General features: G+C 39.9%; 1 protein-coding gene across 2 annotated transcripts in view; it reads right to left on the bottom strand.

Moving 5' to 3' along the window:
• Positions 1–23,075, bottom strand: part of GLRA2 (glycine receptor alpha 2) — a 122,464-nt gene that overhangs the window by 17,136 nt on the left and 82,253 nt on the right. For both annotated transcript variants that reach the window (XM_009089667.4, XM_009089668.4), the window contains exon 8: positions 10,082–10,231. In XM_009089667.4, coding sequence (XP_009087915.1) covers positions 10,082–10,231 — 150 coding nt within the window. The remainder of the gene's footprint in view (positions 1–10,081; positions 10,232–23,075) is intronic.

Below are 23,075 nucleotides of genomic sequence, written 5' to 3'. Positions count from 1 at the left end.
CTTGAAAGAAAGGCCACTGTCTTCTGCAAGAGCCACTGGAAGGTTATAAGTAAAACACATGTAGTCTATTAGTAGAGCTGAAAACTACTGAACAAGAGCACATAGTGATTTTTCAGAGGACTTATCTACTCATTGGTGTATACCCCACCCATTCTGGACATGCAATGAAACACTTGCACCAGAAAAATACCCCTTAATTCATCTGACTAGGTGTGTAATGGTGAAAAAAGAACATTAGGACCTTGAAGGACTTACAGACAGAAGTTACCAAGGGCTGTAAAAGAGCATCCTGTGATGCACAAGTTCTCTCTATCTCACCAGCCTGAAGTGGCATTGTGCTTTATTAGACTTGCTAGAATTTCTCTTGCCTGTGAGGATCAGCACACAAAAAAAGCCTAGAAGATGAAAATTCTGCTGATGGGGCAAATGAGTAGACTTGGTACCTGATCCCACTGAGGAAGTCAAAAAGAAATCTGGCATAAGTTACCAGACAACAGATAGATAAATTTCATGGAAACTTTGTGCTAGAGAGTCTCAAGGCTGCTACTTGCAGATGCCCGTAAGACTTTACATCCTGAAGAGGAAATGCACAACTTTCTTTACTAGAATGGTGTGCAAGATCTCACATTTGTGCAATGCAGATAATCTCTAATGAACAGAGTTTGTGATCTTTATTCTAAAGTAGCTATTCTTTTGACAGATGAATATTACAGAGAACCCGAAAGCAAGTTTCTACCACCAGCAGGCTTGGGAGGGCTTAACAAAAAAAAAGGAATGAGTCAGAGGCAGAGCACTTCCACATGACTAGCAGAAAGGGTTGTATCAGAACTCACATGGAGAACCACTTGAAGAGAGTGAGGTGAAGCATGAAAGCAAAGGTGTCATGTCTCCTAAGAATTTTGTCATGTTACTGCAGAGAAAATAAAACCTTGGACCCTTAGTGAAAAACTTGCACTTATGCAGGTGGATTATTTGTATGTACAAATGCACACCCAGTATCTGTATGAAAAATTTCACATAAAAGTTAGAAATTAAATTACTTTAAGAGTTATGTCCTTGCTCATAGAGAAGTTACTGGATCAATGCAGAAGTTCACAGGCAGTATTCTGGACTTCTGGCACCTCATGTGTATTGGCAAACACAGCAGCATTTTCTGACCTTTCCAATCTGTTTCTGCAGGAGCTAAAAACACTCTGACATGCTCAGTATTCCAGATATATTCAAGCAGCCACTGGAAAATGGAGCACTTCAATAGTAAGTCCTTCTTGACATTGATCCTGCTGCAGTGAAGATGTAGAGTGTGGGAAGAGCCAGTGGACAGCTCTGAGATTCAATTGGGAGTTCCCAGAGAGTGGAAGTGAGTAAACTTTTAGTGACTTATGGTTTGTCTTGGCATGGAATTTTCAGGTGATCCCAACTCAAAATGAGTCTTTGTGAGGACTCTGGCAAGACTCAGCAACAAGTGCCCAGAATATGTAGGGTTTCAAGGTGTTTATTCCTTCCAGTGCAACTATCCCTAGCCCCCTCCTCATGTTGTAGAAAAGAAAATCTCCTTCCTCACCTATCCTATCCATCTACTCCCAGTAACACAGAGTGCAAGATTAGTGTTATCCCCCACCAAAAAAAAAATTAAAATACCCAAACAAAAATGAAACCCACAAAAACCACCAACAAAAAAAATAACCAACCAAACAAACAAATTTAAATATCAGGCCACAAGAGAAATACCTAAGTACAAGTTATCATATTGTAGTAAATAGCATCTTTCTCCAGCAGTGGATTAAGAGGAATAAACACATCTGATCATTAAATCAAGCCACATGTGTCAGAATCAGGCTCTGAGTGATCAGTTTGCCATAAAAAAGCTGTCAACTTGAACAGGAATGACTATAAACAAGGCTGTTTTCCCTCAGGAGAAAAAAAATAAGTTGGAGAAATAAATGGTTTCAACACCACTTTTTTAAAAGTACTGTAAAAACTGGATTTTATGGGAACCCATGAAGTTTTTCAGACTTGAGAGAGAATGAGCTTTCAGCAGTCTGGTTAATACAATTTGGTTTTGAACAATGCCATTAGGACAACATCATTACAGAATGCTTCACAATTAATTACATTCAAATAGCAGTTTCTATCCCCTGTGGAGAACGGGATTAATTGGGTCAGATGTAAATATGCATCTCGTGGATCCTACTGAACACTTGCCCATCTCACCAGTTTCCATGTAATTTGATACAAGTGGTGTAGTATGCTCTGGAGATCCACAGGGCGAGCAGGGCTGCTAGTGAGGGTAGGAATACACAGACACAGAGTGTACATTCTCAGCCTGCAGTATGCTTGGCTCTAACTGCTCAACCCCTTCACTCTCCTGTAGAAATACTAATTTATTTTGCATTTTGCATAAATACTAATTTATTTATTTATTTATTTTATTTTGAAATACTTTATTTTGCTGTTGAAAATGAGGCTTGGGACAGAACTCAGAACTCAGAACTGATATGAAGCATCACGACAGACCCCTGGCAATGATGGATCAGAAACTGCTCCCCTTCTGGTGTCTTCACTTCCTCCATTGGAAAGAGGACCTGGCCATCACAGCAGTGAGAAACCCTGAGACCAAGGCCTTACTGGGTGCTGACTCTGGGCATGGAAAGAGTCAAGATAAGCTACCTACAATGAAAGAACAAAGGAACCAATATGGGGTGAAATTGTCTCCTGTGCTGCCTAAGCCTGTATCTTGGGTTTGTAATGGCTTTTCACTCTCTGTCTGGAGTCTTGGGTAGGGGAAGCTTAGGTTAAACATACTCCTTCTGAAGTCTACTTTCCTTATGTTTTTTTATCATTAACATATATTTGACAATTTTATCACTGCCTTTTTTTCTTTCCCCATGAAATGAGGTGGGCCAGAACACATCCAATGAAAGAATCACCATTTTCTAAAATAATCTGGAAAACAAAAATCTGTTGCCTGTGGCAGATGGTTCTTGAAAAGCTGCTTGTTGCTTTAAAGCTTCAAAAATAAGAACATTTCCTGTCTCTTTCTAACTTCCTCTGCCCTATTTTCAGTTTGCACACTCCCCTAGGTATAATAAGAAATAAGACATTTGCACTCAGCTGGAGAGTACCTTTCATGAGCTGGAAAACTGCAGAGTTCATTTTTGGTGTGTCTCCTGCTGCTCATGAGTAACTACCAGGACAAACTCACTTGAGTGAAGTGCAAACTTCACTCTCTAAGGCTCGTCAGTTCAGAGCTGATCCTCTCAGCCAGTTCATGCTGGGTAGGTACAAGAGAGGACTCGGAGTTTCTAAAGCAAAGTTCTGCTACTGAGCGAGTAAGAAAAAACTTTATCCAGTACTCCTGGCTTTTCCAGTCCTACCTGTCCCATGTGGTACAGCACACAGCCACTTCATCACCCCAGATTGGAAATACTGCAATATTGCTGTCCCCTGCCCCACAGAGTACTCCTTGTGGTACCACTGATCAGTTCAGAGGGTATAAAAATTCATCATTCAGCAGCCTTACCTTCTCCCCACCAGTTACCCACCTTTCTGGTTTCCACCCTTTCTAAATTAGCCATGATTTTCTTGTTCTCATTTTCTGTGTTTTTCTTTTTTTGTTTGTTTTGGTTTGGTTTTGTTTGCTGTGACTTCTTCTCGGTTTGGTTTGGTGCTATTTGTTTGGGTTTTTCGCCCCAGAAATTCTAAATTTTTCTCTTGATTTTCTTCTCCTGTTTTTTCTTCTCCTGGTTTTTCTTCTACTATGATACCTGGAGTCCATTACTCCAGCTTATGCACTAGAACTCTACCCACTTCAATTATTGTTTAGATATTTGGGACTTTCCCAGGAACTGGTATGACATGTTCCATAAATTAGTCTGCCTGTTGATACAGAATGCTTCATTGTTTTTTTATTTGGCTTCAGAATTCTCTCCCTTGAAATGCAACTATCTATTTCTTCTTCTGTTTCTTGGTTTGGGGCAAAAAATCCACCCCATCATAGTCCATCATTTTTTTGTGTCTGACGCACTAAAACACACAAAACACAGTAATTTGTTTAGAATTTTTAACCTTCCTTTCTCCAGTAAGGGAAGGAAAAGCTTCCATTTCACTTTCAATTACCCTTGTAAACAGGACACTATGAAACCCGATTTTTCTCTTTCACTGTTTCTTTGTCTGTGTTTACTTTCCACTGAAAAATCTACATTTCCAGTAAACTTAGTCTCTCTATTTGGTCAGACTGCTCTTATTAGAATTTTTTGATCCATTGCTTGGATACCAATCCCATGGCTGAATTGCTTTTTTTCTTACAGGTTGCTCTTTCTTTGGGAACTCATGTCTCTAGATTTGTGCCTAGAGCTAGACTAAGGATTTATATCAAGATAATTTTCAAATTTGAGATGACAGGATTTTAAAATGTTTAAAGTACATGAGGTATGTCCATTTTATAAAAAATACAGATACTTCCACTGATATTAACTAGGACCATTCTTAGCTTATTCATGCTCAATATAAAAAGACAGACAAGGAAATTCAGATGAAGCCACAAAGTGACATGGCAACATGATGCAGTGAATTGTGTCTATTGTTTAACTACAGCTAAATATTCGCTGCAGTTGTATGTGGGACTATAACTTCCAGCTAAATGATAATTTTGCTGTATTTATCTTCTACTGAATTTTTATCTGCACAGTTACAGTAAAGCACTAATGCAATTGCCCTGGAGAAATAAAAGTAACCACAGTATCTTGAGGGTGTTTATCTACAGCAGAAGCTACATGCGCTTTAATCCATTAAAGTAAGCAAGATGAGAGAGAGAGGGAAAGAAAAAGCCATTCAGACTCAGATTCCTATTTTTCACAATGAAACTCATGTGTTTGAGCTTGTTCAGTGAGTTCCAAAAATAGCTCAGCAAAAGGGCTTTCCTTGAGCACTTCCATTATTCACATGATGCGGCACCTTACATAACGCGGAGCGTACACATCCTCCTGCCGAGTGCGCTGCACACGGGTGACAGCAGGAAAGCATTCCCACCAGGGACGGCGGTGCCAGGTGCTTTAAAGGCAGTCAGGCTGAAAGCACTGATTTTTTTTTTCAATGGGCAAGTCTAGAACACCTTAGAAAATTATTTGGGAGATCTGACAGAGGGATTTCAGTATGATTAAAATGACAGAGATGGTCTACATAATCTGGTGTTACTCAATGCATATCTCTACTCCTATTGAAAGGTAGAAATACTGTATTATCTCAGTAACTTTTTCTGGGCACTTGGGGTACTTGCTTCACTACTGGCAGCTCCATCCAGAGGCCAACAATTCTTTGAAGAATTCAACCAGGTGCTTCCAGCTTTGCTTAGAGAGTTATCCTTTACTTCTGTAATCACACTTAGTCCCAGTCCCAGCTCTTTCATTTGAAAACACCATTTGTGACCCCTTTGCTAATCTGCATGCACATGAACCCCCTTGGTCGCAGCATTGTTATTTGTATTGCTCTGTGTGCCCTGCACATGGGATTAAACCTGTCACATCTCCCAGCTGCACAGTTCTTCATTCAAGCTAGAATGTATTGCTTTTAATACTAATGGTCCTTAACTTAGCCCCTAGTCTTGGCCACAGTGACAACCATCACATATATAATTTGGGAAGTCATCCCTGAGATGATGATATGAATATTAGTGTACTGTGACTCATTTTGACTACTGATCATATAACATAATAATTATTGTTTTCAAAAAGGAATGATTGAACCTGAGTAAACAGTTCTGCTTCCCTGCAAGCCCATCATTTTGAAAATTAAGAAATAATGTTTAATTATTAAAAATCATATTTTAAAATAAGTTATTTTCTTTCAAGTGATCTGGTACCATAAACATTTAGATTTTAATATAATGTAACTTCACTATATCCTCAGTATCATTAGACTCCTGGCTTCTACAGCCTGTACTCTCTCTATTGCACCATGATATATAAGAAATAGGCAATCATTTCTCTCAGCAATCAAGTATTAAATACAAGCTTATTTACACTGATGGGTGTATTTAACTTGAGCAGAAAGACTACATGAACCTTTAGGAAAAACTTTGAATGCTTCCTCCAAGAGAAATTGTGTGGGGAAGCCAGACAGAGTGAAGCACTGATAACCTGAGGATATAGGGATTCTGTGTGTGTGGAAGATGCCAACAGGTCCTGATAAAGCTGTCTTTTCAAATGGTTCATTGTAATACAATTTCTGGATGATAAACAATACAACCCAGACTTTTCATAGAAAAACATTAACAATCTGATGCTTGACTTAAGAGATTTGATGGTCTCTTAAGATGTCTGCTCAGACTAACTGGTCTGAGGGCTGTAGCACTAAGAACAAGACCCAGCACAGGCAATAACAAAAGCAGTGCCAGAAATACAGGCTTACAAAACTAATAGCAGGTATTTTCTTGTCCTGTAGATGAAGTTGCAAATCCAGGAATCATGGCTAGGTGTGCTTCAGCACCTTTTTCCTCTCCCTAGTGTAGATACTCAACCACACTCTTACACTGTCTGCTCTTGACTATGACTTTCACATTTGCATTTACATAAGCTTTGGTTCAGTGAGCAATACCTCAACAAATCAAGTTCCCTGCTTGTGAGGCTTCTTGTGGCACCACGGGCTCAGTTCCTATATTCTCTTCTGTGCATAAACATCCTTCTCTTGAGCAGAAAGCTGCAACCATGGCAGCATTGCTCCAGAAACCTCTGCCTTGCTACATCTCCTCTGTTGACCTCTCAAATGTGCATCACTTATGTGACGGGAGTTCTCCAGGGGAAAACAATACCAGAGCAGCTCCAGCTCTTGGGCTCTGCAGCAAAAGCACTGCAGTGACATGGCCCCTCTGAGTACTGCCCTGCCTGTCTGTGCATGCACAATACTCTAAAGGAGAAGAGAGGTTTCTGCAAGCTTCCCTAAAGGAGGGTATAACCACAACTTACACAAACTTTAATTGGACTACCAGCACTTTGTGACTGGTGAGATATGCAACACTGAGTACTTACTTGGACTACTTTTGTAGTTGTATGCATCAGCTGTTCAGTGGCAGCATACTAATACTGGTCATATCTCCTAGAGAGCCCCTGATTATTTTTTTTTATATTCATTTTTTTGTATATATGTAAATATGATTAGTTCTACAACAGAAAGTAACCAGAAAGTAAGGCTTTCTTCTACTGCTTGAGTTTGTATCTCTGAATGATTTATTGCCTTTTAAACCCTCTATCTTAATTTTGCTGTGTAATATGAACTGTGAGTATTTCTTTGATTTTGGAAGCTACTAAGTCCCTTTACAGTGTATAAAATTCACTGAATTCATCGGCATTTTATAATAACATGACTTTACAGAGCTTGATCAAAGTTGGAAGCCCTTTACAGCTCAAGAGTGCCTCAGACAATGTTTTTGCTCTGGGAAATCAAGTCCTAAAAGATTAAAACCCCAGTCCCTTTTTATTTAAATGAACACATTTCATTCCTCAGCCACTAGTAGCAAGCAGCGAGCTGCACACTAAGCTTGTTTCTTTCTTCATCATTTATTTTATTACCTCCACAACTCACCCCTAATCTGGATGTATCAGCTGCTATCATGTTGCTTCTGATCTGCTACGTTACACTGCGTAAAAGAGTTCAACTTCATGGCTCTTCTCCAAGCAAATAAAAAGAAGCCACGGAAATACTTTTTTCATTCATAGCTATTCATACTCCACTAAGCAGATCTTGGGACATCACGATGAGGAAGGCTGCAGGTTGACAGTTCAGGAATAAATACCACAGCAACAAAACCACATTTTGTTATACATACCACATTCTGTTGGGACACGCTCATCTGAAAGATGACACAAGGTGGAATTTACTGTCTCAAGGCACTTCCTAGGGCCCTCTCCCCCCACCCCATTCACTCTACACAGGACCAGGCTGCTGAATATGCATGCACTTTCCCTAAGAGGTTTGGAATAGGGGTGGCATAGCCCAGCCACAGTAAAAAGCAAGCATAAGGGTGGGCCATAAGAACGTACAACATGAAACTGCTGTTCATGCTGGGGACAGTACTGTGTATTTTGTGGGGCATTTCGCAAAGAGAATGCAAGAGACTACTAGTGATGCCAATCAAAATGGTCCATTTTGCTGATTTATGGCATCGTTGCACATACTAAAACTCTCTTGCTTTCTCTTTCTCACTACAGCTTTACCCTCAAACTTGAATTGCCGATCTGATTCACTGTCCCGTAAGCTGATGACTCTTTGCTCCGCAAGCCATTCATGCGCCGCACGGACTCAACGCTCTCATTCCCAACAGCCACAGTCTGTGCCTGTCCCCAGAGTGTCAGCATAGATAGCAGCAGCAAGAATGGGAATACCACAGCAGCAGCATGACGACACACACACACAACAGGCAAAGAGAAGAATGGCTTGGTTAGAGAAGACCATCATGCAGAACAATGAGAATCACTTTCAAGGCAAAATAAACTGAGAAAATCGTGAGAGACAAAATCAAGTGTAGAAAATACCTCCTAAAAAACTGCCTTAGTAACATAGTTCCCTATTTTGAAATTTCTGCAACCATATTCATAGAAAAAAAGCAACCCTATGCAAATGGATAAGTCTTGCTCACTCAGCTGCATATTACCTTGTATTTAATTATGTTGTTACCTGTTTTGCAAAGAATCCGTGCACCACATGGTTTAGGATAAACACAAGTCTTCTGATGATTTGGTTTTAACAGTCTTTTCACAGTCACCAAAATAATAGTTTTCGAAGCAGATGAATGACCACTTCCATGGACCAAAATCTCATAAACTTGAGTAATGTCACTGGATACTGTTACTTACCAAGGATGGCTACTTGTTCACAAAAACAGATCTTGCATCCAAAAATGAAATTACAGATTTCAAACAGAAGCTTCTCCTGCTGCCATGCTGGGTTTGAAAACAAAGGCTTCCAGAGGCAGTGCGTGTGGCCTGTAGACAGGCAAGCATCTCTGCTCTCTCCTGTAATCTAATCTTCACTGGAATCTCAATTCATCTGACAATAATATTAAACTAGAGAACAGCTTTCTTCCCAGAGTATCCATCAAATATTACATTAGCTACAGAACATTTATTGGACAGACCTGTCAAAACACAAATGCCCTGTGCCATTGCTGTCATCCCTCTTGTAAAGGAAACCATTATTTGTGGCTTGAAGCACTCGTGCAGCTCAAGCAGATATTTACTTCACCTAGCAAATATATATGTATAGTTTATGCTTCCAGATTCTCTAGACTGATCATGACTTGAATAAAACTCAATTTAATGTCTACTCCTGTCTTCCCATTTACTGGAGAAAAAAACAAAAAACAACCCAGGACAGATGGACAGATTTCCTAAAATTATTTCTAAACTGGCATCTAGGTTACAAACAATCCCCTCTTCTACATGTCAGTCACTGGCATAAAATTATGTGATAGGGACACTCACAAAGATGTCTTTTGCTAAAAATTTGAAGTTTGCATCAGTCACAAACTGTGAAATGACAGTATCAAGAGAGGAAATTCTCCTAATCCTTCTCCTTTTTTAAAATGGCCATGTTTCCTGGTTTCAGCTGGGAAAGACACCAGTAAAAGTGAAGGCAGAACTGCCAATCATTGCAATGGGCTATCCTAGGGAATCTCCCACTTCAGCATAGCTAGGGCAGCACTAGAAAAAACAGATCTCGGGCATGTTCTGATGACAGCACACATGGACAATATTGTTCCTCTGTCTGTGTCATTGCATTCAGTTCCTTATCCACTGGTGGTGCCACATAGTAGCACAGTATTTGTAGAGGTCCAGCTGCCTCAGCAGTTGCACAAAGAGAAGAAAATTCTTGGAATTGGTGACCAATCACTGACATTTGTCAATAACTTGCTATGCTGCAAATAAACCCAGCAGCCAATTATGAGCTCTTTATCAAGGAGTAAATCACTCAAAAGGAAACTTTAGAAAAAGACTCTCCAGCAAGGGGAAAAAGTGAGGTAGGAAATCAGCTGCACATGAGCAGGGCAGTCAGGGCACATTCAGACACCCCAGGTAATGAGCAGCTGTACCTTGTTTTGTCTTCTTTGCCTTCTCCGAAGCCTCAGAAACTCTTTGTGCTGCCTTGAAACGAAGTTGACTGCTGCATATTCCAGCAAAGCAGCAAAGACAAAGAGGAGACACACAGCCATCCAAATGTCGATAGCTTTTACATAGGAGACCTAGAAAGAAATAGGACACAGCATGTTATATCTCAAACTACTTCTTAAGCTGAAGATATCAATGTGAAAAAAATAAACACATTTTTTTGCTCAGCATGAGTTCCATGAGGTGGGTTTTTCTTCTTCTGTGTTTTGATTTATTAATTCATTGGCCAATAAAAAATTCATAATTCAAATATTAATGAAAATGAGTGTCCACAAAGAATACACAAATGAGCTATTGCCTTTAGAGAAAGATAAGGGTTACTTTAACAAAATACAAGTGTTCTTATTGTCACAATCAAAGTTTGGGAAAAAGAAAACAAATATAAGATATGATAAAAAACTACTGAAAAACAATTGTAGAAAGTTTATAGGTTTCACCTTTTAAAATTTTTATGACGCAATTACTATAATGCTTAATTAGAATGCTTAATTAGCTATATGTGGTATCCACAACCTCAAAGTAAACTCAGGGTATGCTATTGTATGGGCTGATACAATTTAACCAATTAAATATTCCATCCCAGTTGCTCGAGACCTTTACCCAACATCTCTATTAGAAAAATAAATCTTCATAGATATCATCTACTAAAAATACCCAAATGCCAGCTGCCTCTGTTCTAGAAAATCTATTCTGATTTGAATTGACTGGTCCACAATAAAATCAGATATATGACAGCACTGCAATGTCACAAGATGCTTATCATATTACCCACACTGGGCCAAACAGTAGCAAATTAATGAGCTACACACTATGCATATCAAAGGTACATTCTCCATAGGTGTTCGGTCTCTGCCTTTCTTTGTAGTCTTGCAGTTTTTAAGCAGAGGTCTTATGATTAAGTAACAGCAGGTTGTCTCTTTTGTTTACCAGGTATTACCTCCTGAGTGGAATTACAATGATCTGACTTAATGTCTACAATGTACATGTGAGCTAGTTGCATAAACTGCTTTGACATAAATAAATCAAGGAATGACGAACAATGGGCATATCTAGGATGCAAGGCATTTGAACTGTTTTACATGTCTTCTCTACAATGAGATTAATAACACCCAAATAGAGTTTCTTCTTCTTCATGTCTAAGGAGGAGCTTAGAACACCACTGTAGGCAGAGGCACCCAGGGCTTTACACAGTTGTCTAAATAACAGCATCACAAATTGACACATCCATTTGCTAATTCAGCACAGCACAAAGCTTCAGTATCACACATTAACCAGTGACCCAGAGATGTCTCAGATTCTCAAGGTCACCTCAGTTTGACAGAACCCATGGCACCACCATACAGATGAATCAAGACAGGAAAAATGGATTGTACCTAAACTCTGAAATATTATAAACATTTAGATAATAACCTGCAGGCAAAACATTTCATTGCAATCAAAACATATAGTGCCCAGAAAAGGCAGCAGAAAAGGATGTTGTGTTCCTGACACTCATGTTAAGGAGACCAAACCTCCACCTTGGAAAACTCCCCTTCTATCCTTTGCATACTATTCAGAATGACCTCACTCTTTTGGCTGGACAGCTATTCTGTGATGGAAGGAACCACACCTCTAGGTGTAAATTGCACCTCTAGGTGCAAATAGGTTTTGCTCCTATTTGCCATGTGCTTGAATAGCATCATTTTTCAAAGTCCATAAAAGATCTTTTGTTAATGTCAAATGGAATATACTGCACTATGTGCCTCAGCAAACAATATAAGCAGAGGAACTGGCATTTAGAGCACAACAGAAAGGATACAGAGCTTCATCCTGCAGATCCTGAACACTGAGAATGACATTTTAGAGGAGCCAAGCACTGTTATTCAGCCTGCGTCAGTGGAACATGCCTTTCAGTAGCAGTAGTGCAGCTCCACGTGGCAATGCCCACCACACAGCTCACACAGGCTGCCATGTAGCAGGCTGATGTGACACCATGAATCTGTGCTTTTCAATTAGATACACAGCAGGTATGTAGTTCACTCCCCCACATATAAAAAATTGTACAAGTTAACGTCTTCACTGAGCAGCTGTGAAAACCAGAGAAAACTCGACAGTGTCCCAGACGCTCTGTGCCACAGGCTGAGGCACAGTAGGAATCAAGTCACTGTAATTTGTGTAAAATGCAGCTGAGATTAGGTTGTTTGCTGCTTTCCTTGAAGGGGCAGTTTGTTTCCTTTACAAATGCCCTTAGGAGATGTATTAAACATGAATAAACAGCTGGACTGTGCTGTCAGAGACAGTACAACACAAGGAGCTGAAGTCAGAAGAATCAGCATTTCTGACTGTGCAAATCCTGTCCTGGTGGGCCTAAAGCAGGGAAGGCAAAATGATAAAGGAAGCCCTGAGTTAGTCGTCCTGGCACTTATACTGTGCTACCATAAATGGCATCCCCATAGCTGCTGAGCCAGCTGGATTATTTTAACTCCAGCCCGCTGGGCTGGAATCAGAGAATCACGATATCCTTGGCAGATACATAGCTTGTTCTATTGTTTGTCCAGGGCCACACCATTGCACAGCTTTAAATGAGAAAACAGAAAGCAATTGCTTCCAGCACAATACTAAAAATAAATAAATGGTAAAATCCTGTAATGAGTAAAAGCTGGCACCTTTGTTTTCAAATCAATTTATTTAGTTTACCTATGACCCCCCAGTATATACAGAATTGTGCTGCTCAAAGCCTAAAAACCTATGGAATTTTCTGACATGCTCATAGAAGCTGGAGTCTGCAAAACTGAGTAAATCATGAAAGCCTAGACACATCCATTGCTCAGGAAGGTTCTTCTATCAAACTCAAAACCAACGTTGTCAGCTAGGGGGTTTTCCCCCAGATCATAGTAAAGCATTAAAACTCATATGTTTGTTCCACTTAAAGGCTTATAGCATCAGCTTTGATAAGGACTCATCAAACAGTACTCTCTCTCCAGCTTCCTTAACTACCATGTCTGTGCTTCATGCTCCATACTCACTGCTGGGTACATGTAGGACAGTGCAAACTGAGTTTTTGTTGGAGGTTTCTTCTCACCTAACTTAAAAAACACTATGTACATGTGAGGATTTTTTTTCAATTAATGTTAAGAAACAAGAAATTTTAGGACAAAATTCTTCAAAGCGGAACATAGACATCTACACTGTAGTCAAATAAACTGTACCCTAAAAATGCCAGTCTCTCCTTTTTTGACCAAGACTGAAGTTTTGGAAGGCTATTTCAGGTACACTTGTATGTTTGATATACACTAACTTTGGCTAGATAAACCCTATGACTTATTTCTGTTAGCCAGTACCTTGATGTAATCCTATTTAGAGCAGAGCAGAATAACAGAAATGACCCCACAAGAGCTTTAGGTAATACAAACTGTCACCTAAGCATTCACCACCTTTCTCATAATTTCACTTGCAGCACAGAATCCAGCAAAAATACAAATTCCAAGTTGACAATATTAAATTAGAATGCATAAAATAAAAAATAAGTGGGGTTCTTTCAAAGGTAGACCTTGTTAAACCTCCACTGAAAATCCTGTAACATTGACAGTACACTGGCTCCATTTGCTATAAAACACTTTTAGAAGTGGATACTTGGAAACTCTGCCTTGTTCAGTGTTACCATGTTCAGAAAGCTCAATAAGATTTTCTCATCCTTTACTTTCTTTAAATAGCTGCTCCATTTTTTACTGCATGTTGCCAAGCTTCCTCCCTAATGCTGTTTGGGAGGAGGGGATTTAATGGCTCCCACCAATAAAACCATAAATTGTATCAATTATTCAGATGCTTTGTAAATGTTTTAGGGCCAGCTAATGAGGGAACTTTTTCCGAATTAGAGCTGTCTGCATCAAGAGCCAAGTATGGTAAGGCTAAGTATAGTAAATGTGACAAAGCTGCTTCTTTCCCTTCCTAATTTTCCTCATTTGTTATTTGGCCATACCCACTGGATAAAAAAGGACAAGCTTGTTCTCCACACACAGCTGTAGCATCAATGACCCCCGTGAAGTTCCTGGAAATGAAAGTACAAGGAGAATTACACTGTTGGTGAACAACTTGAGGGGATTAAACCATCCACTTCTCAAACTGTTTTTATTTTGTCACCGTGACTGCCCCAGAGCTCTCGGGCCCCTTTTGGCACAGTGCCGCGTGTCACCTCCAGAACGAAAAACGCCTTTGTGGAGAGAATCCAGGGGAAAACATGGTCACGGGTCCTGCAGGTCAGCAGCTGTCATTTGCTGACATTTCTGAATCAACCCAAATGTGAGCTCTGGTTTTGCTACAATGCCAGTCTCATGAGAATCCAGACAACTGCTTTAACTCTCTGATTCTGTCAAATGAGTGTAAAATGGAAATAAAGACACATCCATCCACTCCCAGAGTTCTGCACTGTGAAGATAACTTCAACATGCAGGGAAAGGTACTCCAATTGTGTTAAAAAACATATATTCATTATTTTGGTAGGTAGAATCTTATGGAAGAATAGCTTTTACTTGTGATATGAATCCACAAACCTCTGTTTTTACACAATGCCATATTCTGGGCAAGGTTTTTTAAAGAATAAAATTTTCAGCTACTGTGAAATCCTACTATTTGAAATTAACTTCTTCCATGCATTAAAAAAAACTCTAGTAGAAAAAGATTCCAAAGAATTTTTCAGACTGGAAAGGCGGAAATAGAACCAAGTATAATTTTAAACCAAAACTGAAACAAAAGTTACTTTAAATGCAAAGTGGGCAATTTTCAAAACAAAACAAGAAGCAAGCAAGAAATGTTTAATTTAAACGGGGTGAAAAAAATACTACTACCCTCCCTCTATATACTCAGATTCCATATAAAAGTGTACACCTTGTTCAACAGGGATTCACAAGTTGTTCTAGCCACCCAAAATTGCCTTTTTTTAGTGAATAAACTATTCATCCAAACAGTTTTGCTCTATTTCTACTGCTGGTTCTGCCAAGTCATGAGATGCTAAACCTCCCACTCACTGCTGATGCAGAAATAAATGCTGACTGCATTCAAGCCAGGAAATGTATGGGAAATATTTATAGTTTGTTTTTCCTTCAAAGATAAAGGGAAATTTTCTTCAAGTCTTTGAAGAAGATCAGCGAGTTAAGGCATTTCCAAAGACGTTCAAAGAGCCCCCTGGGCAGGGGCCAGAAGAGGTGATCACCAATAGGCATGTAACAAAATTCACTAGTAAGCCCACTAGCTATTTTTGTTGTTCTAACCAGGCCAAGATGCCAAAAATACAGGCCTGGTTTGTGAGTGGTCACAGCTACCTCTGTGCCAGTTCTATCCAATTCCCACTGAAGAGAGAAGACAAGATGCTCCCCAACTTCAGAGTGGGGCTGGACCCCAAGAAATGGCAGGAATTTAACAAAAAAAAAAAAAAAAAAAGGAGTAAACTTGTCTTCCAGGTAAAGTAAAGCCACTTTAGAAAAGCAAATAAAATATTTCTTTTTTAGCATGGGCAGTGTCTATTGACACATTTTGATCTTCCTTCCCAAATGGTGTTTCACCTTACATAACACTTTTTTCACTTTTTTAAAGTAATGCTATGAATGCAAAATCAGTTTGTAGATTGATGAAGCCAATACTGCTTGGGCTTTTTTCCCAAGGCCATATGAAGTATTGGCACTCTCATCATGTGTCATTTTGTGCAATCATATGGTGTTGTTGCTTTGTCTTTCCCATTTGTGAGAATTCATTCTTTCTGTAGAGTAAATTTAAGACAGGATGCAGCATTTCCACTTCATCCTGCTTGAGCAGGGAGCTTGGACCAGATGACCCACTGTGGTCCCTTCCAATCTTACCCATTTTGTGATTCTGTGATTCAAAAGCCCTCAACTTCTCTAAAAATAGTATGACTATTTTGCAGACAAAGGAAAAGAACTCTGAGTGATAGCTTAAGGCACTTTTTCTAACAGAGCAGGTTACAGCTGAGAAAACAAAGGCTTGAGATTTGGAGGTAATGGTGCTGGTGCTCAGCTTGGGAGCAAACTGTGACATTTTCTTGTGCATTGATGATGCAGGGACAGGCTGACCTCTGTCAATGAGCACCAAGTAACACAATTTGAAATTATAACCAGGGTCAAAACCCCACTTTTACAAATTGATAGTCAACTGCATGTTGTAACACCTCTAAGATGACGGTAATGTCTGGAAATGTCTCGTGTCTCAGGAGTTCAAGCCCAGCTCAGACCACTGCAGAAATAGTTAACCAAGTATAGAACTGAAATGCTAAATTATTTGGAAACTGGAGGTTGTGGTGGCCCCACCCAAGAATTGTGTTGAGTTCCTGCCTTGTAAACCATGGTAGAGTGGAACTAAGATTGAGCAGAGCCCTAGCCCCCTGTGGAAACAGACTAGAACTATAGAAAAATGAGAGGGGAAAAGTGAAATTTTCTCTGCTCATTTTTTATTATGACTTTGGCATGCACCAGGACGCTGCTGACTTTTCTCATTGCCCTGATCCTCAAAAATGCTGGGGAGGAATAGGTTGGGGACACCTCTCCCACCAGCTCAGACACATCTTTAACACCATATGTAGATAGCAATTTGTGCCTCTTGCAGCTCTTCAGCCTGGTTGCATCTCTCTGCCTTCTTGGTGAAAAGATTATGGCTGAGCTGGCCAACATGTGCATGCTCTGCAGGAGTGTTGGAGACCAAGAGGCCCCTCACACCACCCAATGCCGTGGGCAGAGGCAGCACTGTCTGGTCAGACTTCAGAGAAGCCAGTAACACCCACAGTCTGTGCTTGAGCTGTCACAGGAATAAACCTGCAACACCAAACATCAGCTTCTCATCACCTGTATTCTGCACATCCTTGCTCTTTTCCTTGATCTCATTTTGTATGTTTAGTCTCCTTCTGTCTTCAAGAAATTGGTCTTGGATAAGTACTTGCAACCATTTGATTAAGTTTTGTTTTTTCCCTTGAAAAACAACCAGATTGCCAATAAAGCTTTCTACAGTAAAGGGAGAAGAAATATTCCTGCCCCACAAAAACCCCTAAAAAACCCCACAAAAACCTTAGGATTCTGTGCTCACACAGCCCCACAGGTTACCACAGCCCTACAATCTTAGCACATTTCAGTGCTCTTCATTTGGCTTGTAAATTCAGCAAGCTGATATTGGCAGAAATAAAATAAATAATACCAATATTTGTAAGGTTTCTTGTGTATGAACCAAAGTAAGTAATCAACAGATCGGTGCAGCCATGGTGATCAGTTTACAAAGGTGACAAATAAGGATTGATGTCTCTGCAACAAGGAAGCAGCTTCTTATTGCTGAGTAATTGAAGGACATTTATCACACAGAACACCCCCACACATGAGCTGAGCTCAGAACAAATTGAGAATTATATGTGGCTGCGTTAGGATACTGGTAAAAACATATCCTGACAGCCCTTGCAGATAGATGACAATGTCAGTCTTGGGTCTTGTTTACAACGAGAAGATTTTGCTGTTCCTTCCCAGTGAAATCAACAGATAATATTTCTTTAATGTCATTAAATGCTCACTTGAATATTTGGACTCTAAGTGGTAAATTTTTCAGTGGATGTGGACTTGGATAAAAACAATCACTAAGGAGAAAAAACTGAGAAAGATTACATGTTTCCTAGCAAGAACCACTGGCCTGATCTTTGAACAATGTCATTAAATTCATAAAGAGAGTCAAATGCTAATATTGACCAAAAAAGCATTTATATTTAAGATTCACTTGAAATCAGAATTCAGTGTGGTATGTATCTGAGCACAGCAGAGTGCCTACTTCTGTAAGGCCAGCTTTCTGCTGTGATTATGCTTTTCTGAATTTTTTTTTTTTTTGTTAACTCAGCTTTAGAAAACTCTTTTTGTTTGTAGATCCAAAAGTTCTTTAGCTGCCTCAGGTGAAAAGTAATCTTCATTCCGCTCAGCCACAGCCATGCAGGTTCAGTTATTACCTCTGCCATTCAGTTAGGAAGAATTGCACCAAATTGCATTATTCACTGACCTTTGAAGAGTTAACTGACTCAGTGCATGACTGTTATCAAATAACAAGTCAGGATTTCATTTTTGTAGCAATAGGAACAAATCTCTTCCCTCCGAGTAAAGCAGGTAAGGAGCACAGAAGTGGAGTATGGCAGGGTAGCTACTGTGATCATTACTGAGAACATGTGCAGCTACACATACATGCTCAGGTGTTATTTCTTCATTGGATAGCATAAAATTGTGTTAAATCTCACCTGACTTCAGAACATTCTACAACATCCTCTCTGGGCTGTATTTCCTGTTGCAGCCACAACTAAGTGAACCACTAAGAGTGATCCAAATCACTGAACCAAACAACAAAACCCTAAAATTATAAAAGGATGTCTATGGCTTTTTTTCCTCCACTTTTGGTCTCTGCCGTTTGTGAAAAGAAAGTTAATTTTCTAATGCTTCTCTAAGATCATACTCCTAAATTCTGGATTTCCTAGGACTTGCAGCAATGTAATCTGGTGGGAAAAGGCATTTGTTTATTTTTTATTACTTCTGGTCTCTCTAGATTAGAGATGGGTAAATCAGAGTAAGCCTTTGGTCAGGGAAAATGGCCTTATCAATAATAAATATAAGATTAGACTAAAAAAAATCTGAGAATGGGTGGGTCATTACATTACTCAGTAACTCCACATGCTTCTTTCTTGGCTATTACTTGATCAGTTACTTACTATTACTGAGCCACTTATCATTCTTATCTAGCATATCTTCTGGCTCTGGATTCTGAATTGCTTCTTTCATCTGACTCAACCGGAATGGGAAAAAATGCTTTATGTTTGGATAATTTAAGCAATTTGTAACTAACAATAATGGCATAATAAATAGGTCTGCATATACAGTCTATGAAGATTGTTTTGTCTTTTTATATTTCTTCTCTTTCTATCTTTGAAAAAAAAATTTAAAATTAAAAATAAAAACATCTGTAAAAACAGATCTTGAAGCTGAGCTGATGTCAAAGAAAACAGGCTCTGGCAGGATAACATGGTCCAATTCCAATTGTAAGCGTGAGTGAGTCACATTTCATGTACAGTAAAGCACTTAAGGAAATGCAGAATTGAAAGAGGATGTATAAGGGGAATAATAGAATATGGCAAAGGTGAGAATGTACGTTGAAAGAAATCGATGGTCTGAATATTAATAAACACAAAGAAAGAAAATGGGATAAAGAGGACAGGTTAGAGGAAAGGAAATGGAATTCAAATAAAGGGGAATGAACAGCAGCATTTAGCAAGATTCATGCAAAGATTTCTTTTTTTAATTTGACTGAATCAGTTTCCATATCCCAGAGGGATCGGCGCTGCTGTGTTAATGTCAGTGCACCCATCACACACCCAAATTAGCTGGAGCCTGGGAGCTCAGGACCTGGGATCAACACTGCCTGTGGTGAAACACAGGTTGCATGCCCAGACCCCTACTTTTCACCTCACTTGGGATGGTGGAAGGAGCTGAGTGATTCATACTTTCCCATGGGCTCCTCCAACCAAGCACCTGGCTGACCCACTTGGGTCCCACTAACCAGCTACAGACCAGCCACCTGCACCTCCTCTTTTGGAGAAAACTCTGGGCCTGAGGGCTCCTGGAGCACCAGGCTTTGTGGTGCACAGACCTGCACAGTTTGAAACTACTGGCCTGTACCTTCTTCCCTGTTTTTCTTATTCATATTCTCTGAAATATAGTGATATTTTTATCCTCTTCTCTGTAGAACTTCTTAATCAAGATCTCTCTGTCCTTTCCAGCCAGAGATGTCTATCTATTGATATTGTTAAGTAAATTATGCTTTCAATCCCTTTGTGGAAGACCAGGCCTTGGGAAAAAAAAAAAAAAAAGCAGGAAAAACCTGCAGAGGAACTCATCATTGCAGGCTCCCTTTTGTGTTCATGTGGAGCCAGCAGGAGCACCTACAAGGACTCAGAAGGCTACTTAAGCACAGAAGAGACAGTTACCTTTCATGCTCATTTTCTGATGCAGATTTTGATTATGGTAATAACTTGATGGGCTGCTGCATAATTGTCTCCTCAGTAATTTGAAAGACAAAAACAGAACTCTGATGATTTAGAGTAAAAATTTGTTGCCCCAAATTCTGAACCTTTCCTTCCAAGCGGAGTCTTGTACTAAGGTTTTGTTTGCAGTTATCGAGTCTTTCACATAATTTCATTTTCACCTGAGCTATAAATCTGAGAACTTTCTGACTCATACTGTAATGTAAAACTGTCTCCAGCACTCTGATACCAAGAGCTTTGTTCAAGACAGTGTCATCACACGTTTCACTCAGGCTGAGAGAAATTATTTTGAGTCACAATAGTTAGGAACTCAGTACAAAAATATAAACAAAGCAATAACTAAGAACACCGTTGCTTCTCACTGAAATGTTTGTGCAGAAGCCTTTTAGCCAAGCACTCTCATGTATGGAGCACATCTACATTCCCTTCTCAACTTAACTTTGAGCCAAAGTACTGGACTTTTATAACAGGAAAATTCTTTTATGAAGTTTATTTGATTGCTTAGCCTGATGGCCAATGTTTACTCCTACAAACTGCTCTTTCCCCCCCATCCCTTTTCTAAAGCCATGGTGGCTACACTGGTTCTGCAGTCTGCAGCTGTAGTTAAAGAAGCCAGAGGCTCTCCAAGGAACCCCACAGCACCGAGCACTGGCAGCACCACAGCACCCAGGGCCAGTGACAGCACTGTGGAGCACTCTGGAGCACACATGGAGAGCTCTTTGAAGGACAGCACAGGCACCTCTCAGACAGACTGCTGGATGGCCCTCGAGGCTCAGAGCACTGCAGCACAAGGAAAGGGAATGGTTTTCATGCCACTCTGATGCCACATGCTCAAGGCTTGTTGAACTCTGTTGCTCTGTTGCAAGCAAAATCTTGCTGCCAGAATGACTTCATGATACTGATAGATGAATGCTCACCTTGTGAAAAGGTTGGAGACAACCAGGAGGGAGCTAACAAACCTGGAGGGATCTACTGAGGATATCACCACTGCTCAGTGAAGATTCACAGTGAAGATTGCTCATCTGTGCAGGAAGTAAGGACCAGATAACTTCTTTCTTATTCCTATTTACAAATGTATAGGGTCCTGCATATGATGTGCTGGGTTACATTCTTGCTACAAGAATGGCATGATAACTGATGGTATAGTCCCTTTACTTCTCTTTGTGTGAGTGTTTGTGTGCGTGCATTCCTAGTTTGTGTCATATACTGAGTCTGTAAAACAGTAAATAGATGAGGTTGAACAACCAACAAGGAGGAGAGACTTCTGCATCCTTGGGGAAGTGCTAATCCTGCTCAAACAGAGAAGGCTCAAAAGCCTTAATGATATGGGATCTGGAGAAACTGCACTGAGAAACTCTCCAAGATGATGACCAAAATAATTTTCTGAAAGCCCAGAGGAGAGCAAACTGAGTTTTCTGCCACTTAAAATCATTGGGATGGCTGAAATTGAGGACATGGTAGGTGGGAGGAGAGCTGTGCATGAACTTTTGCACTCCCTGCTTAATCTTATCTAGTTGCTCTGACTTTTGTTCATTAAAAAAAAAAATTCTTGTTTTATTCATGTTCTGATGAAACATGGGTAATTTTTAACTTCAGCTAAAACTTTTAATCCCTTGTGGCACCTCATTGTGAGAAGGTAAAGGGACATCCACTTCAAAGCTCTGGCTTGCAATTGTCCCTCTTGCAAAGTCACAGACCCGGTGCCCAAGAGCCTGTTTTGTGCTGTCCCTCCAATTTTGGGGACACCTGGCACAGTCACTGCAGGAGCCCAAGCTCCCTGGGCTGGGCACAGCACGTGTCTGAGGTGGGAGAGGAAAGGAAAAATGGAACAGTTTTTCTGACTCTCAGGCAATTCTGACATGCTCAGCTGACTCGTGTAACTTAAAAGAAGCTGCAAAACTGAGTCAGCCTACGCAAGAGAGGAAAACAGCCCACATATAAATAACAACCTATATAGCTTTCCCCCTGTCAGTTCCATAAGTAGCTGGGGAAGAACAAAGCTTTGAAGTGAGTCATGTTACCCCCCCACCTCCAGTCTCTCTCTTAAAGTTCCAAGGAAGCTCAGGAAACACATTGGTCAGAATTTTAAGTCATGAAGATCAGGGTCCAACTCTTTCAGGAGACTTTAATGAACTGCCTAAGCCAGGAATTCTCTCTGCTTAATTGGAAATGAACAGGTATCTTTCCTGAATCATTCTGTGGGCATTTACCTTACTGGTAAGTCTAGGGTAATAGTAGCTCACCACCAGGTTTCTTCCCAGCACTAAATATTCTTACAACATTGTAAGAATGCAATGTTCCCGCTACTAACTTAGATGTAGGAATTCACACCTACATCATTTATATCCACGTGGTCATTACAACCTCCATTTCCATTATGACTCAGCACATATTGCAAAGATTTGACTCCTTTTAGATCAAAAGAGCCTGCTGGTCCTGTAGAGAAGCCTGGGTTGCATTGCTGTGTTACCCAGTATTCACATTCAGTATAAATAAACAAATATTTTGAAAAATCCTACCAGTTAATAACTCTAGCCCCACTATCAAGTTTCTGAGGAGAGTCACACATGGCTAGAAATACAAAGAGATACACTTCATATTATATTTAAGAGCTCTCTTTCCGTTTGATAAGTTATTAATAGATGTCAGAATTTCATTTCCACTTACTCCATCATGTTAGAGCTACGGGGAAGTACTTGCCTGGCTGGTGAACCCTGTTACATGTTTCTCACACAAACTGACTTTTAATCAGTTGCATTTATGGAGATAGAAAATTAAACAACAAAAGAAAATTAGAGAACTGTTTTGCATGGAACATCACAAGTTAGCAGAGAGTAGATTGCATCTAATGAGACTCAAAGACTAAGGAGTATTTCAAATTA

Source organism: Serinus canaria, chromosome 1, assembly GCF_022539315.1.
Source record: "Serinus canaria isolate serCan28SL12 chromosome 1, serCan2020, whole genome shotgun sequence".
NCBI lineage: Eukaryota > Metazoa > Chordata > Aves > Passeriformes > Fringillidae > Serinus > Serinus canaria.
This window is presented reverse-complemented; position numbering and strand designations above follow the sequence as displayed.